General features: G+C 37.2%; 1 protein-coding gene across 2 annotated transcripts in view; it reads left to right on the top strand.

Moving 5' to 3' along the window:
• Nucleotides 1-12,953, top strand: part of LOC124121292 (cAMP-dependent protein kinase type II regulatory subunit-like) — a 35,611-nt gene extending 22,658 nt beyond the window's left edge. Inside the window, exons 9-14 of one of the 2 annotated variants that reach the window (XM_046484276.2) lie at nucleotides 487-561; nucleotides 2,303-2,368; nucleotides 6,352-6,384; nucleotides 7,317-7,377; nucleotides 8,970-9,038; nucleotides 9,920-12,953. In XM_046484276.2, the coding sequence (XP_046340232.1) occupies nucleotides 487-561; nucleotides 2,303-2,368; nucleotides 6,352-6,384; nucleotides 7,317-7,377; nucleotides 8,970-9,038; nucleotides 9,920-10,050 (435 nt within the window). In that variant the 3' untranslated portion in view covers nucleotides 10,051-12,953. The remainder of the gene's footprint in view (nucleotides 1-486; nucleotides 562-2,302; nucleotides 2,369-6,351; nucleotides 6,385-7,316; nucleotides 7,378-8,969; nucleotides 9,039-9,919) is intronic. The other variant, XM_046484283.2, reaches the window with a different exon arrangement.
• Nucleotides 12,954-15,041: the final 2,088 nt, after the last annotated feature.

Here is a 15,041-nt window from a genome sequence, read left to right as displayed (position 1 = left end):
TTATGTTTGATTACAGCTGTTCCAACTGCTCAACTAGGAAACACACTGTTTGACACTTATTGGAGTTTGTTAGTAGTCCTTATGACCAACAGAAATAAATATCTACTGGTTTCAACCAATAAATGAAAACAATATTTACATTCTGTGAAAGGATCAGTAGATTTCAATGATAATTAATGTAAAGAAAATTAGATATATAATGTACCAGAGTTGTATAGGTTGCTGATTGTCAGTTTGCACAAGATTTTCATTTGGAGAAATAATCATTCATTCCACTGATTCTTTAGAAGATTTACTAGATTGGGATTAATGGACCAGTGGTTATGTCAGATACTGAAAAGTATTCATTTTACAAATGTATTTCTTTTATCATGTTCTTGTGGGATCATTGCCGAATAAAGGGGTTGATTTATCACCTTGTATTCCCGGTCAGAGGCAACAGGAATACTTCTTGATAAATAAGTCAGAAAATATATTTATTTGCAGTCCTACGAGAGGATGAATGTTGCTGATGCTCTTCATTCCAAAACCTTCGAAAACGGAAGCCTAATCATCAAACAGGTAGGTGTTCAAATTATTGAGCTTGCTACAGACAATGGGGTACAACCTGGTGCTGTAAGAATGTACTGGTATCATGACTGAATATATCATTATTCACTTCTAGATATGATTTTGTTTTCACAGAGTGCTTAAGAACTACAAGTATTCCATACAGTTATGTCTCATTTGATGCTGTTACTCAGTGTGTCATATGACGGTTCAACATTTCATCATATCCTGATGTCAATTTGCTTAGGGCCAGGTTTTGCAATACATCTACGGAAAAGTTGCAGTAGTGAGATGTATATATAACATTGACATTCTTCTGGTTGTCAAGGATACAGATTATTTTGTAATTGCAGACTACCTCCGACTTATCCATTTAATGCCTTCAGAGAGCTTAGGACATGGAGAATTCCTGGCACTTTGACAGACTGACCGTTAATCATTCAACATGTTCAAGAATTACTACTTTATGGTTACTATGGTTACTTACTGTATATGATCATTGCTCCTGGTTTGCTTGTAGAAATGTCTACATTGCCCTGAAATACCAGTGAAATTTTATCATGATAAATCTATGCATAGATTAACACTTAGATCATTACTTACATGTGTGAATGTTCATTTCTATTTCATTAATCATCAGCAGTTGCAATAAAAATCAAAGTCATTATCTACAATTGAAAGTGAAGTTTCTAAATTGTAACATCCACAGTAATGAGTTTTCTTCCAGATGTCATGTTTTTATGCAGAGTTAATTCATATTCAAAGTGAATAAGAAAAAGATATAATTTGAATATCTAAAAATGTCCCTATTCTGTCAATGCCACAGTATTTGGGAAGCTGTTGCATTGCACAACATTACATTGCATATTGATCAAGTTGACAACTCTGTGTGTTGTGTGGGCTCCTTCATCTTGATTAGAGAGTAGGGGCCCAGTAAGAACATACAGATTGATTTCCCGACCTGCGTCATGTCACATGCAGCCATTGGATGTGAGGCAATGTCTCTGCTGTCTAAACCCTGCTTTCAAATACTTGCCACTTCTTATGAGGCTGTGCTGTTGTTCGATTGCAGATTTATTGATCAAAGCAGTCATAACGTGACATTTTGGTGGTGTGAATAGTGAGGACGTTAGCAGGGAGCTGTGTGCTTGCTGACTTAGTTTGCTTGATGCGGTGTTAATATAACTTATGAATTTGTATGATATTGAGTGTTTTTTGAGTATTGCCTGAGCTCTAACTTCTAAATATTCAGTTTGGTTGAGATGGCATTTAGGAGATAATTTGTTAGTTGATCTGTTGGGCAGGAATGAAATTATTTTCCATTTGTTGTGTAAAAAATGATTTCCTATGGTTGATCAGCATATTTACAGTGAATGATTTAGTATTCAATAAGAGGAATCAATACTGATTTTATTCATGCATTCAAATATCACGATACATCTGTCAAATACTGCCAGTATTACTTCACTGTGATATTAGTATTAGAGAAATTTTTCTTATGTTCAGACAAAAAACAGTTATTACTTCATGTGGAAATGGGAGTGAGATATGGTAATTTTTCAGGAACTTGAACCTTTTCCATAACTTTAGCACCTGTTTTTCTTGTTTTACTGGTGCATTATTATGCAATGTTGTGAGCACCATCAAATCAAAACTATCAAATGAAAATTGGTCAATAGATCCCCTGAATCTTGAATATTTTAACTTTTTAAGTTTGATTACTGTTATCAAACCAAACTCGTTTTTGTTTCAGGGAGATGATGCAGACTGCATGTACTTCATCGAGGAGGGGGAAGTCCGAATAGCAGCACTGAACAAGGTGAACTTCCTGTCCCTTTCACCACCTCTCCTTTTCATTAGCTTTGTCCTATTCAGCAGATTCCGTAGCCAGATCTCACTCCGAAATAGTTCATACCAGCTTCAGTTCCTTCATTTATCAGATGTTTTAGAAAACAGACTTTGGTTTTGCTGCGCATTTGCACACAATTCTTTTAGTTTTTTTCTGATAGTTACAGAAATTTGTAGTTATTATTGTGGTTATTTCTAGTGGTGTTGAAAAGTTCACTAATCCTGTCAACTTTTCTTTGTATTGTTTTGCCACCACTGTTCCAACCAGTACATCATGCATACATTGTACCAACTAGACTAGTTATATACTCCCCACTGTAGACATGTTGTAGTTGGAATAGAAAACTAGGATGTTGTGTACTCACTTGGGTATCCGTGTCTATGGGTTTACAAAGATCCATATGATGCAAATGTTCAAACTGGACTTTTTTGTAATATGGTGAGGCATTTGGTAGAAACATTCAAAACAATATTGTTGGCTCTCAGTTTAGTTTGTCTTCTTAATGATCGTTTGAAATGACATAATGAATTTCAGAAAATTTGCATCTTGTGTGTGTGGTTCAGATGATTAGTTGCATGACAAATTAGTGATGCTCATGTGATTGACACTCAATAAGACAATGACAAACTCGAAACATCATAGATAATAAGTGCCCATGATCAATGATTGAAAAATATGTTAAAATGTACAGGATGATTTGAAATAGCTTGTTAGCTCACCTGGCCCCAAAACATATTACGATCTAACATGTTTTAAGGTTTCATATTGTTCAAGTTCAAGGAAGCCATTTTTGATTTTCTAAATAACTTTACTTTTTAAAAGGCCTAAATATTGAACTTCTCAAAAGACACTGTTGATGGGAAGATAAACAAATGTAGTTCAGTGATAATTTGTTCAAGAAACCTTGGGAACACAAATCCAGGCCTCTCTTGTAAAAATTGAGACTGCCACTACATTTGTGTGACAACTGTTACACATGTTGAGATCATAAAGGGAAGAGGCGGTGTACAACAAATGACACATGAAGACAGAAGAAAGGTCAAGGCCAAAGAATGTCAGTAACGGTTATGACCAGCATTAGCATTAATGATTGTCTGGCATCGTCTTCCCATAGACTGAATCAGATTCCGGATAACAGGTCTTGGAATGTTCTGATATTCATCAAACAAAGCCAAAAATAAAGCTGGTAAGGTCTGCATCTGGGGATGGCGTCGTTGCACACATTGATCCAGTTTATCCCATTAGTGTTCAATCGGGTTGAGATCTGGTGATCTTGATGGCCAAAGAAGAACCTGGATGTTGTTCTGTGCCAGGAAACCTGTGGTTAATCTTGTGGTAAGGGGTCTAGCATTGTTATGTTGGTAAATGACGTTTTGACAGTTCATGAATGGAGTGACGTGAGGTATGATGATTTCATCACAGTAATGTCATGCTGCGAGATTGCCTTGAACCTGGATGAGATCTGTTCTCCTGCTGTACGAGAAGCCCGCCCATACCATAACACTCCCACTACCAAATCTGTCCACTTCATGCTCGCTGTTTGGAGTATACCATTCATGGCAGTGTCTGTAAACACATGATCTTCCGTCAGGACGTCTGAGCAGAAACTGTGATTCATCACTGAAAACGACAGTTCTCCTTCTCTGTAATGGCCAGTTGAGTTGGTTTAAACACCACTGTCTGCTTAATTGGTGATGACGTTCTGTAAGGATGGGTCCTGGCGCTGGTCTCCTTGAACATATACCAGCATCACGCAGGTGGTTCCTGATGGTTTTATCAGAGATTCTCTGGAGTCAAGGTACTGCAGGTGTGGTAGAAGTTGCTGTAACAAACCTGTTCCGTAAATATCTGTCCTGTGCGGGTGTGGTGACATGTGGTCTTCCAGAACAAGGCCGATCATGTGTTGCTCCATGTTGTAGAAATCACTGTTGTGCTCTGGGACACATTTAAGTGCCAAACAGCCGCCAATTGTGACACGCCATGATTGTTAAATGCCCAATTGCATTATTTTGCTGCGTCTCCGTATGTCAAGCCATAAATTCACATCAGAATTCACATCTTTAAACTGTCACTAAAGCAGGCAGACCCCATAGCTTTAATATTGGTAATGGTGAACATGGTGCACTTGCAAAAAAATACGAATGAAATTCTTTACCGATTGTCCCTCATGCCCTTATTGATAAAACAGACGTGGTTGCCTTTTGGCGATTGGTAAACGTGGCAATGGATTCAAACTCGGAAATGAGAAATGATTCATGTTAACATTAAGCAAGGACAAATCAGATGAGAAAATAGGGTCTATGTTTTCTTTTTTTTAGTAGTATATATATATATGTACACACACACACACACACACACACACACACACACACACACACAGTTTGGCAAGGACTACAGGACTAGTGCCAATTTCTAACGCTGTTGGGTGATAGCAATATTTTTCATGTGTTTATGTTATGCACTTGATTCAAAAACGCAACTTCCCAAAGATAGAGGTTAATTCTCAGTTACCTCCCTTATGTGCATGCGCATTCGAACACATACGTCATCAACATCCGGGGCACCAAGATGGTGGTGTGGTCAGTTGATTAAAATGTGAAAGGCAAAGCCGAAGTGTGGAAGCACTACGGTCTAAAACAAATGAATGGCAAAATTGTTGCACCAAATATTGCAGTTTATCTGGAGTGCGCTAATTCAATATTTAAAATTATACAATATATTGTGATATGTGTCACAATACGACCTTGTGCATTGCAAAATATTGTACTTATTGTAAACCTCTGACACACTCATCCCTAGTAGATGTGAATATTGGTACATCTAAATTGAGAGCAACTGTTACCTGATAGTTAGAATTTCAAATGGCTGCAATTTCTATGAATAGTATTTGAATTTGTTCGAAGCTTTACCAAAACATTCCAATATTCGAGTCAAAGTGTTAATGTAGTGAGTTGAGTAGATATCAATTAGCCAGGTGAGATACATAGCTTTTTTCATTTATTGAAATAATAACAATTATAACTTTGACATCTTATTTGAAAATGCTTCAGATGGTGATCATGTTTATTGAGTGGTTTCGAGTGGTGAACCGATTATTCTCATGTTTAATGAGTTTAAGGATGTGATGTATACCGATGAATCTCCCAAATAGCCATGTTTTCCTTTAGCTTGTAGATACTTTTGTAGAATATGTAATCATAATGTTTTGATACAGTACAGGCATGCTGTCAACTTATTTTGATTGTTTTAATCTGATATGTTCAATGAAACCAGTCTGTGACTTTAGCCACTAGTCTGAAGCCTGAGTCTAGTAAAATTCTGTTTGGTCTAGTAAACCCAGGTAATAATAGTCCATATGGTTGCACGTGGTCCTGTGTACAGCACACATCTCACAGTAAGGTGAAGTTAAGCAGCGTCGGTTTCGCTGTTCTGCAGCTTGACTCCTTAGAGTTTCTAGGGCTTAGTCCTGCCCAACACTGAAGCACATGTAGCTGTAAGCACATGAAGTGTCTCCACAGGCAAGTGACTCTGTTCAAAATATGCATCTGTTGGTACCTGGATGGGTACCTGGTAGGAAAAGATGGTAATGTGACTGGTTACCGCATCACAGGCTGCTTGGGTTGTATACTCCCAAGAGAGCTGAGAATGAAAATTGAGTGCACATTGATCCAGTGACTGGAGTCATAATAAGATCCATCATGTTCTAAGAGTGATTAATTGGAAAGTGTGTTATACAAATCCTTAAGAATATTCAGCTGATAATGATACCTGGATACTAAGAGCATTATTTAGGCTAGTAGACTCAAAAGTTTTTGGCACAGACTGAAATGGCGTGCAAACCATATTAATGATGTTTCTTTCCCAGTAATTACATAACATACATGCATCTATGAATGTTGACTTACATTGTTTAACATGTTTACTAAAAGACTAAACTCATTTTGTTCATGTAGGATGATAGCATTGAGATCGCCACACCCCTTGAGGTACAATCCACATTAACATCAGTCGATCTCTGTGTTGTTATTAAACCCCCGTTTGAGTCTTATCACCGTAGCTCTTCAGCTGTGTCTTTTAGCATCTTACCATTAAACCTTAGTCTTATCGCCGTAGCTCTTCAGCTGTGTCTTTTAGCATCTTACCATTAAACCTTAGTCTTTCTTAATATCTCAGCATAGTTCATGTAGTTAAGATCAGTAAAATATTTATCTCTTTTTCTATGAGTTGGTAATATAGTTGTATACTTTAGTTGAATTTGATTGAAATTTAATACTCCCTCTATGTTTGCTAAGATTACACTGATTAGGATGTGCCTGTCTCTCCATGCTGGAAGGATGTTTCTGTAGTTTAAATATTTTCATTTCCTTCACACATCACAACCACTATTTCGATTAAGTTGTTATTTCTGTTATTGGTTTTGGAATGAGCAGGAATGTTTGTGTGGTAAAGAATGCACCCAACTTGTGTGATTTGTGTCTTTCTAACTAAGTTTTGCTTTATGCACGTTTTCATGCTGTTTTTCACAATAATTTCATTCTCTGTACATATTATGCTTTTATGTAGTTATTGACGACCTGCATTCCTAAATAACTATTTGTAGTACCGTCTGCAATGGTTTGCTTCTGCCTATACACTGTATAGTATACAGTATTAATAAAGTAGTTACTTTCTGGTTTTATGAACTATTCATAAGATTACCTTTGAATTGTCAGTAAGGATAAAATTTAATCATTTATTCAAATTTGAAAACATGTTTAATGAATGACTACTCTTCAATATTTCGTTTACATGGAAACGTAACTTAATATCTTATGTTTTAATTATATGATCAGTGTTATGTGTTCAATTTCCAAAGGTATGAAGGTTTCATCAGGAAGTTTCTTTGTCATGCCATCATTTTGTAAGTATCTGTTTATAGAGTGACGAAAATGGAAAAGAAATTGAGCTAACCCGATGCCGAAAAGGAGACTACTTTGGAGGTAATTACTAAAGCAATTATTACTCTTTAGTTGAGTGTGGTGTTTGTCTGTTTGTTCAATCATTAACTTTTGCTTTTTTTAATCACCTTTGGAACTACAAGTAGAAGTCTTGTAGAGGTGAAACTTTGTATGAATGGCCCCAGCTATGGTGTCTCTAAACAGTGGTCAGAGAATTTAGATCAGATTTTAAACTTGGTCGCCATGGCAGCCTTGTTGAAAATATCATTTTGGGCCATTACTCAGCCATTTGTATCAGTCTGAATTTGATAGGCAGCAAGTATGTGGTTTTCAGAATAACATATAACCTACTTTTTAGGCATATTTTGATATTTAATCCAACTACCACCTTTGGCATTCGTGTACCGTCGTTTTTCTGGTGTCACTACATTTCCGACATCTCTGAAACTAAAAGACTTGTGGAGATGAAACCTTGTATGAATGATCCCAGCTATGGTAACTCAGGTAACTGCACACAGCATTCCTATATGATTTTAAACATGGCCACCACATTGGACATATTGAAACTGATATTTTTTACCATAACACAGCCATTTTTATATGTATCATTGTCAAATTTTATCATTGTTGGTCAATTATTATAAAATTATTTCTTCACAAGTCAGTGAGTTATTTTTACCTGGGTCCACAAACACAAGTTCTGATCCCAGCCACAAATAAATGCATTGAACTTATGAATGTTCGTAGGTATGAGCTGGTCACGATATATGCTAAGCAATATGGCTGTTGCAAAAACATTTCATTTTAATATTGAAAGTGAGGTTATGACAGTGACAGAATATGGTACATGCAAAGGTGTTGAATTATGTCATCAGTGACAATATGACGTTTTTGACCTGTGTCACTTCCAGGTTTACCTCCAAATTAAGCTGACAAACAATGACAATAACTAAAATACAGTTCAAGTAGTGTTAACCCCTGTCTCAACTACTTCTACGTATACACGACCACCTCTGTGGCCTAGTGGAAAGAGCGTCTGTCCTGGAGAGTTGAAAGTCGGTGGTTCGTTCCTCAGCTGCATCATAGCGAAAGATGTAAAAAGATGGTACTTCTTGTTACCCTACCTGGCACTTGTCATTAAGAGGATAAAACAAGGACTGGACAGTGGTCAGTGCAATGTCACTGTCAGTATACTGAGTGGGGTATCAATGTTAAACTGCAGCATGGTATCTCAGTTTGCTAGCGCTTTGAAATTAGTCCGGACTCGTACAAGCGCCCTCTCCACACACACATACATTCACACAAAAAAAACATGTGCATGCGCATAGTAATATAAGTGCAATAATCTTGAACTCGATGTTAGACCTTATTTTACCTTTCACCTTTCTACTTATACACATTGAGGTGAAATAAGAAACAGGACTGTCAAAGGAATTTTGTTTGAAAGAACAAGTAGACACAGTGTTTGAATGACATAGTTTGCATTTAAGCATGTATCAAGTCAAGGGGTCAAGTTAGGTTAGTCAACAGACCTGTATACTTGTTTTGAACCCCTTGTTAAGAGATGCATCTACAACATGATAATGTATACTGTTTTGTAAATGTATTCTGTATCCTAACACTATATGTTTCAGAGCTTGCCCTCGTCACACACAAGCCACGAGCAGCGTCAGCGTACTCTATGGGTAAAACCAAGTGTGCAGGTTAGTCTTTGGTACAGTCGTCCTGATGTAGTGTAGAATAAATTGTTATCAGGAAATTATGTTCAGAGCACTGCTGGAAGAACGTTCTTGAAGTTGTGATGCAAATATTACTGGTAACCTGTCATGTTGCATAAGAGAAACTATTGCTAGCTTGCAGTATTGTAGATGAAGGGAGGTAACTCTGTTTGCCTTTATCTTGATATAGCATTACACTAGGAATAAGAAAATATATACAATGTGTAAGCATCCTGTTCATAGAAACATACGACAACAAACCCATATATTTGTCTTGATCTATTGCCTTTCCTTGTGTAAACAAGAACATTTTTTATTTTTTTTAAACTGCAGGAAAAACATTTCATTGCATATTTTCAAATTTTAGCCCATGTTCTTCATTTCATGCAGCTACCTGTGAAGATCTAGGATAAATTAGGTCTTCAGCGACCCATGCTTGCCATAAAAGGCGACTATGCTTGTCTAAAGTGGTGACTGACAGGGTTGGGTGGTCCGGCTTGCTGATTTGATTGATGCATGTCATTGTATGCTAATTGCAGGGATCGATGCTCATGATGTCAATCACTGGATTGTCTGGTCCGAAATCGATTATATACAGACCACTGTCATATAGCTGGAATATTTCTGAGTCTGGCGTTAATTAAACAACAAACAAACAAACAAATCATGAATGAAAAACTGTAGTTTGTCATTTGCAGGAAACCTTAATTTGTTGAGTATATAACATGTTTAAGAGTTTTGGAATTGTAAGTTGACTCAATATGTGTTTTTCTTAAATCTTGTCGTCCATGATGTGCTTGGTAGATAAGTGGTGGTTGCTCAGTGATCCATGTTCATTAGATAAAATAAAACTTCATTTATTTCAGTGCTGGATGTTGGAGCCTTTGAGCGCCTGTTGGGTCCATGTATGGATGTGATGAAACGCAACATTGACAACTACGATGATCAGCTGGTGACTGTGTTTGGCTCAAAGACAAACATCTCGGATCTACGCTGACCTGTCCGCTTCTCTTGCTAAAGCCGCCATGTGCTGAGAACCATGATGCCAGCTTGATGGACTTCGCTCTATGCGTTGACTGTAATGTTCAGTGATTTGAGTTGTTCCAAATTTTAAGACAAATGTTCAGGACACTGTTGTGTATACTCTTATTTTTATATTTCTAACTGTTTTATTAGAGTATTCATGTTTTATAGATGTTCAGATAGTCGAGTTTTTTTTAAATCTATTGCAATACCATTATTGAAATAATAATTTGCCTAAGTAAGCAATGATTCTCTTACTGGACGTATACAGTTGTCACAACATGACTAAACACCTGCTTAACATTAAAAAAAAAGACATAGCATAGGTTTATCAACTTTAGACTGCCAAAGATCTGTTCCTTTTTTTTGGTCCCGTATGTTTATTAACATTGGGCATTATATCTAGATCTGAACATAAGTAGCAGCTGATATCTGGCGAGTGACATGTTCTGTACACTGACCTTTGAGCAGTTAAATATTTCCTCATATTTGTACTACCTGTTTGGCTCCTATTCTAGTGTAAATGTGTTCTTGGTCTGTGCTTGCGACCATCGGTGGTCAGCGTGAAACAGTGTCCTCTTATGATTGCTTGGAATTGGTGTTGATAAGATAATTGTTTGTTTCATCTGTTTCCCTGCCTTTGGCTACCCAAGTGTCAAGTTTGCACATGTTCATTGTAAATAGAACAGATGTGCGTGACCCTTCTCTGTCTAATGATTTTGTATCATTACATCCAGATTCACCAGTTGTAACTAGCTAGACCTCTTTGTGATACATATCTACTCCTGAAGAAACTGACCTTACCACAATTTTGTATTTTAACATTGACGTTAAGTATGGAACTTTAAGTTTCAGTGTATTTGTCAGTTTGAAGCATAACACTTGTTGAGTTAGTATTGTAATGGTGAGATTGCTAACTTTTAACTTATGTGCTTTGTAATATTTTATCATCTTTCTACCTGTCATTATTTTGTATGAATTGAGTTTTGTTCGTGAAAACATCAAGTTTTTGTGAGAAAGTTAGCTTTGTAGAACACATCTATATTACATATCACTAGCATTGACAGATCTGTAGGTTCAGTTCACTTTAGAAATATAAGACAGAACAAATAAGGAATAGCTCCACCATATTATGTCACATCTCTCTTAATGGATCTCATAACATTAAAATAAGTATGTCCTAAGATGTATGAGATCTTAAAAGAAGTAATTGTAAGGATTGAAGCAACCAAGCCTCAAGTCATCTGAGATTTTCAAATAATTTGGAAAATCCTGGTAAAGGGACTTCAGACTGAAAAACAAAGTCTTGTAGAAATCAAATGTTTCTGTACATATACCATCACGTTTAATTGTCCCAGACCTTTGGTCCCATTTCATCACACATTTATTGATTTAAAATAAGCAGTTGCTATGTTTATTCCAGTTAAGTTTTCTGCCAAATAAGATGCTTTACGTATTGTACCAAAGCTTTACTCCAAGTCTGTGGTAATATTTAAGTTACGTGTTACCAAATGTTTTACATGTAGTGAAATATGTCCACCACAGACTCTTTATTTCCTGAATAACAGCAGTGTGATTGCATACAGAATTGACTATATCAGGAACATTTATTTGCTCAAGGAACTTGTTATCCCTTTTTGTTGGTGATATTGTACAACCAAGACATTAATTGTGTTGAGCACAAAGAGCTTGCCAACTGAATCTCTCATTCAGGGTTGTTATTGCTGTTGGGCATTCCAAATTTTATCAGACTCGCCCATGGAAACATTACAATTGGTTTGGTGCAAGAGTTGGGATGTATTAAGGTAAAGTTTGTAAATAATGCTTCAGTGTTTTATTGAACTGACTTAGGCTACTGGTCTGTTATTTGCCGGCAGTAGAAAACAGCCCTGATGATTTGTTCATATCTGCCAGGATGATGTTTTATCCAGATTTTGTTTTGACCGTCATAGAAATGAGCATGTATATATGTCTAGTCTATTTAACTGTTGATACACCCAAATCTGCTTTGTTTATATAGAATGTCAAAACCTTTCCAACTGACCGATAAACCATTCTAACCACTGTAACCACTCAGGTTGTTAATTTTGAAACCTAAGAAATGCTATGCTGTTCTCTACTGATTATGTGTGGCATTCCGTGTTTAAACCAAACTAAAACTACCGAAATGTTGCAATTATTCCCTTGTTCTTATTGTAACCATTAAGGTTTCTCATTAACATTGTGTTAAGTTTGTAGATGTTGACATGCGGTGTAGCAGGGTGTTTGATCAGCAGCTTGAGATGACCTCTGCCTGCCTGCCTGCCTGTCTCTCCACCACATCCCAGCACGCTCACAGCAGCACCTAGCTGCCACTTGGGAAGGTAGTCATAGCATCATTTTTGGAGTAGACCTCGACTCTATAATCCACTTTCCAGAATTACCTCTCCGCTAAAATGTAGACTGGCCTATTTGTTACTTGTAACACCAAGTTTTCAAGTCTTGGGCAAATGTTAATTTCCAGCTTCACTGATTACCTTTGGAACAGAAAGCCAATGTATAGAGCCAGCACATTTTTCCTGAACTTACATATCCGACTGTTCGTTCAATGCTATGAGATGCTTATAGAGATCTATCTTGTGGATAAATGCAATGCTAGGTATTATTTTTGTGGTGGGTATACATGAACTTGAACCAATTGAAGCACTGGTTATAGATGCTCTTTCCATCCCAAGTGTCATCTATTGTGGAAGCTGCCATGAAGATTGTTCGTTGATCTGTTGTAACCCTGGAATCCTAGTCCCGATTGGCTTTCAGTGGAGAGCTTCATGTATGCTGGAGAGTGGTAGATCAGGAATATCATCATTATATTTGAGAAATAAAGACTTCCCAGTTTAATCAAAGTTTGTCTTTTCTTACACAACCATTATCACAGCTTACTCTGTCCTTGGCATCAAGATGGATCGAGGATTTACTATGGATATGAATGTTTCAGCAATGTTTCAGGTTACCTTGGGATATTATTGTGATGTATGTCACTGGATGCTAATGTTGTAGGCCTGTTGAATCCCTCCCAAACCCCATCAGGTTCAAAGTAAAAACAAAAATGTAAAACATCACATTAGACTCAGTTACATGATCTTCACAATACTAATGACCGCCAGTTATATCTACCCTCATGGGGATTCCGGGTTAGAATAGGTTCCCAGCATCCTATGATGGTCTTTAGAGGTGACGGAATAGATGGGTGGTCAGACATGGTGACTTGTTGATTGCGTGTCAACATACCCCTGAGGTGTGGATCGTAGCTCATGGTATCATCATAGGATTGCCTGATGCAGACCCAATTATTTACAGACCGCCATTATATAGCTGAAACAGACGACAGAGTCCAGGGATTCCAGTTTGGTAATGGTCCCAATCATCGAATGATTGTTGTGTACGTTTGACTTAAATCAGAATAAGGTTGCAACAAAGGGCATAAATTAAGCCAAAGGAAACAGGCAGGTTTTACTCTGCATTGAACAGTGTCAGCTTATTGTGGAAGGAAAGCCAAAGGGATGCAGGTCGTAGAAGTTAACCCCTGTGGAGAAATGTATCGGGCACAGTATTGGGGCTGACCAACTAAGGGTAACATTCAGGGCAAAGTTTAGATTAGGAACCATGACCAGCTGATACTGGCATCACTAAGGGAAGCAACCTGCAAAGTTACTTTGGGTGCCTTGGATAAATAGACCACGCTTACACCTGCTTCAAAGTAATGATAAGAGAAAACCTTATCAGATCACTCTGTCCAAGAGACTCGATATATCTTGAAAACTGGTCTGAAAGATGGACTAACTCCATACAGGTATTATGTAGTGATAAGGATCTAATAATTATCTGAACAGATAAGAACACAAATTTGTTACAAATGCCTGTTTATTGGTGCATCTTAATCATTCTTAAAGAAATTGTAGTACATATTCCGTGTTGACAAAAGTACATTGTAGAACATACCACTTGCACAATACACTGCAACCACTATCTTGTAGTGCTGTTTTGCATTGGTGCAGTCTACCACAAGATTCAGTATCGCAATATATATTATCTTAACATGCTGTTATCTTTAAAATCCGATAGATGTAGCACAGGAATAAAAGCATTATTATCTGGTGGTAAAAAAATAGACCTGATCTCATAAGTAGCACTTAATATGAATAAGCGAGTGAGTTGGGAGTTTAAACCCAAATTGAACAGTTGTAATATTTTGTTGCGCACATCACGTCAGCTTTGCTTTTACAATACTGCAGCAAGATAAACATAAGCTTGTGATACTATAGAATATGTGAATTACAGAATTGTACATGAGAGCACGGCTCCTGGACCAGTGGGTGTTAGTTGTCTAGGCCCTGTGTTGTACAACTACACTATATACTTTACTGAAACCCATCCGAGCAGAACCAGCTGCATGTCCCTAAAGATTTACACAGGTGCATGGACCATACGCCTTTTGTGGATAGTGTGGTGTTTGCACAGACTGTTCACCTATGTGCAAGTACAAATTGCTATTCATGGATTCCAGTGTTTGGCAGTGAAGGGTTGCAAGAACAATAGGACTCGTTGCTTCACCCTTTTTTCTTGCAACCTTTACATCCAGACAAAGCACTGTCACACATTCTCTAGCATTTACATTTTTAGTACAGTGATCAACACTACCTTTTGAGTCCAAATACTTGATGAGCGTTATAGATGATAGGCAGTTTAATGGAGGTGGAGTCGTTGGGGATAGATGACCAACAAAACAGTACATGCTCTGCCTACCTAACACGATCTACGCTGCACGTTTCAGAGTCTAGAATTAGATTAGAATAGTAGTTGTTTATGATTCATGTGTAAAAAAAGATTTATCGAGTGTTATGCATTCGAAAAAAACCCATAAATCTGTATCCCTTAAGTGAATTCAGGTGAATGAACAGGTATAATAAACTTGGTCAATAAACTTGA

Source organism: Haliotis rufescens, unplaced genomic scaffold (genome assembly GCF_023055435.1).
Source record: "Haliotis rufescens isolate VD_foot unplaced genomic scaffold, xgHalRufe1.0.p SCAF_16, whole genome shotgun sequence".
Lineage (NCBI taxonomy): Eukaryota > Metazoa > Mollusca > Gastropoda > Lepetellida > Haliotidae > Haliotis > Haliotis rufescens.
Note: the sequence above shows the minus strand (reverse complement) of the source record. Positions and strands in the feature narration are given on the sequence as shown.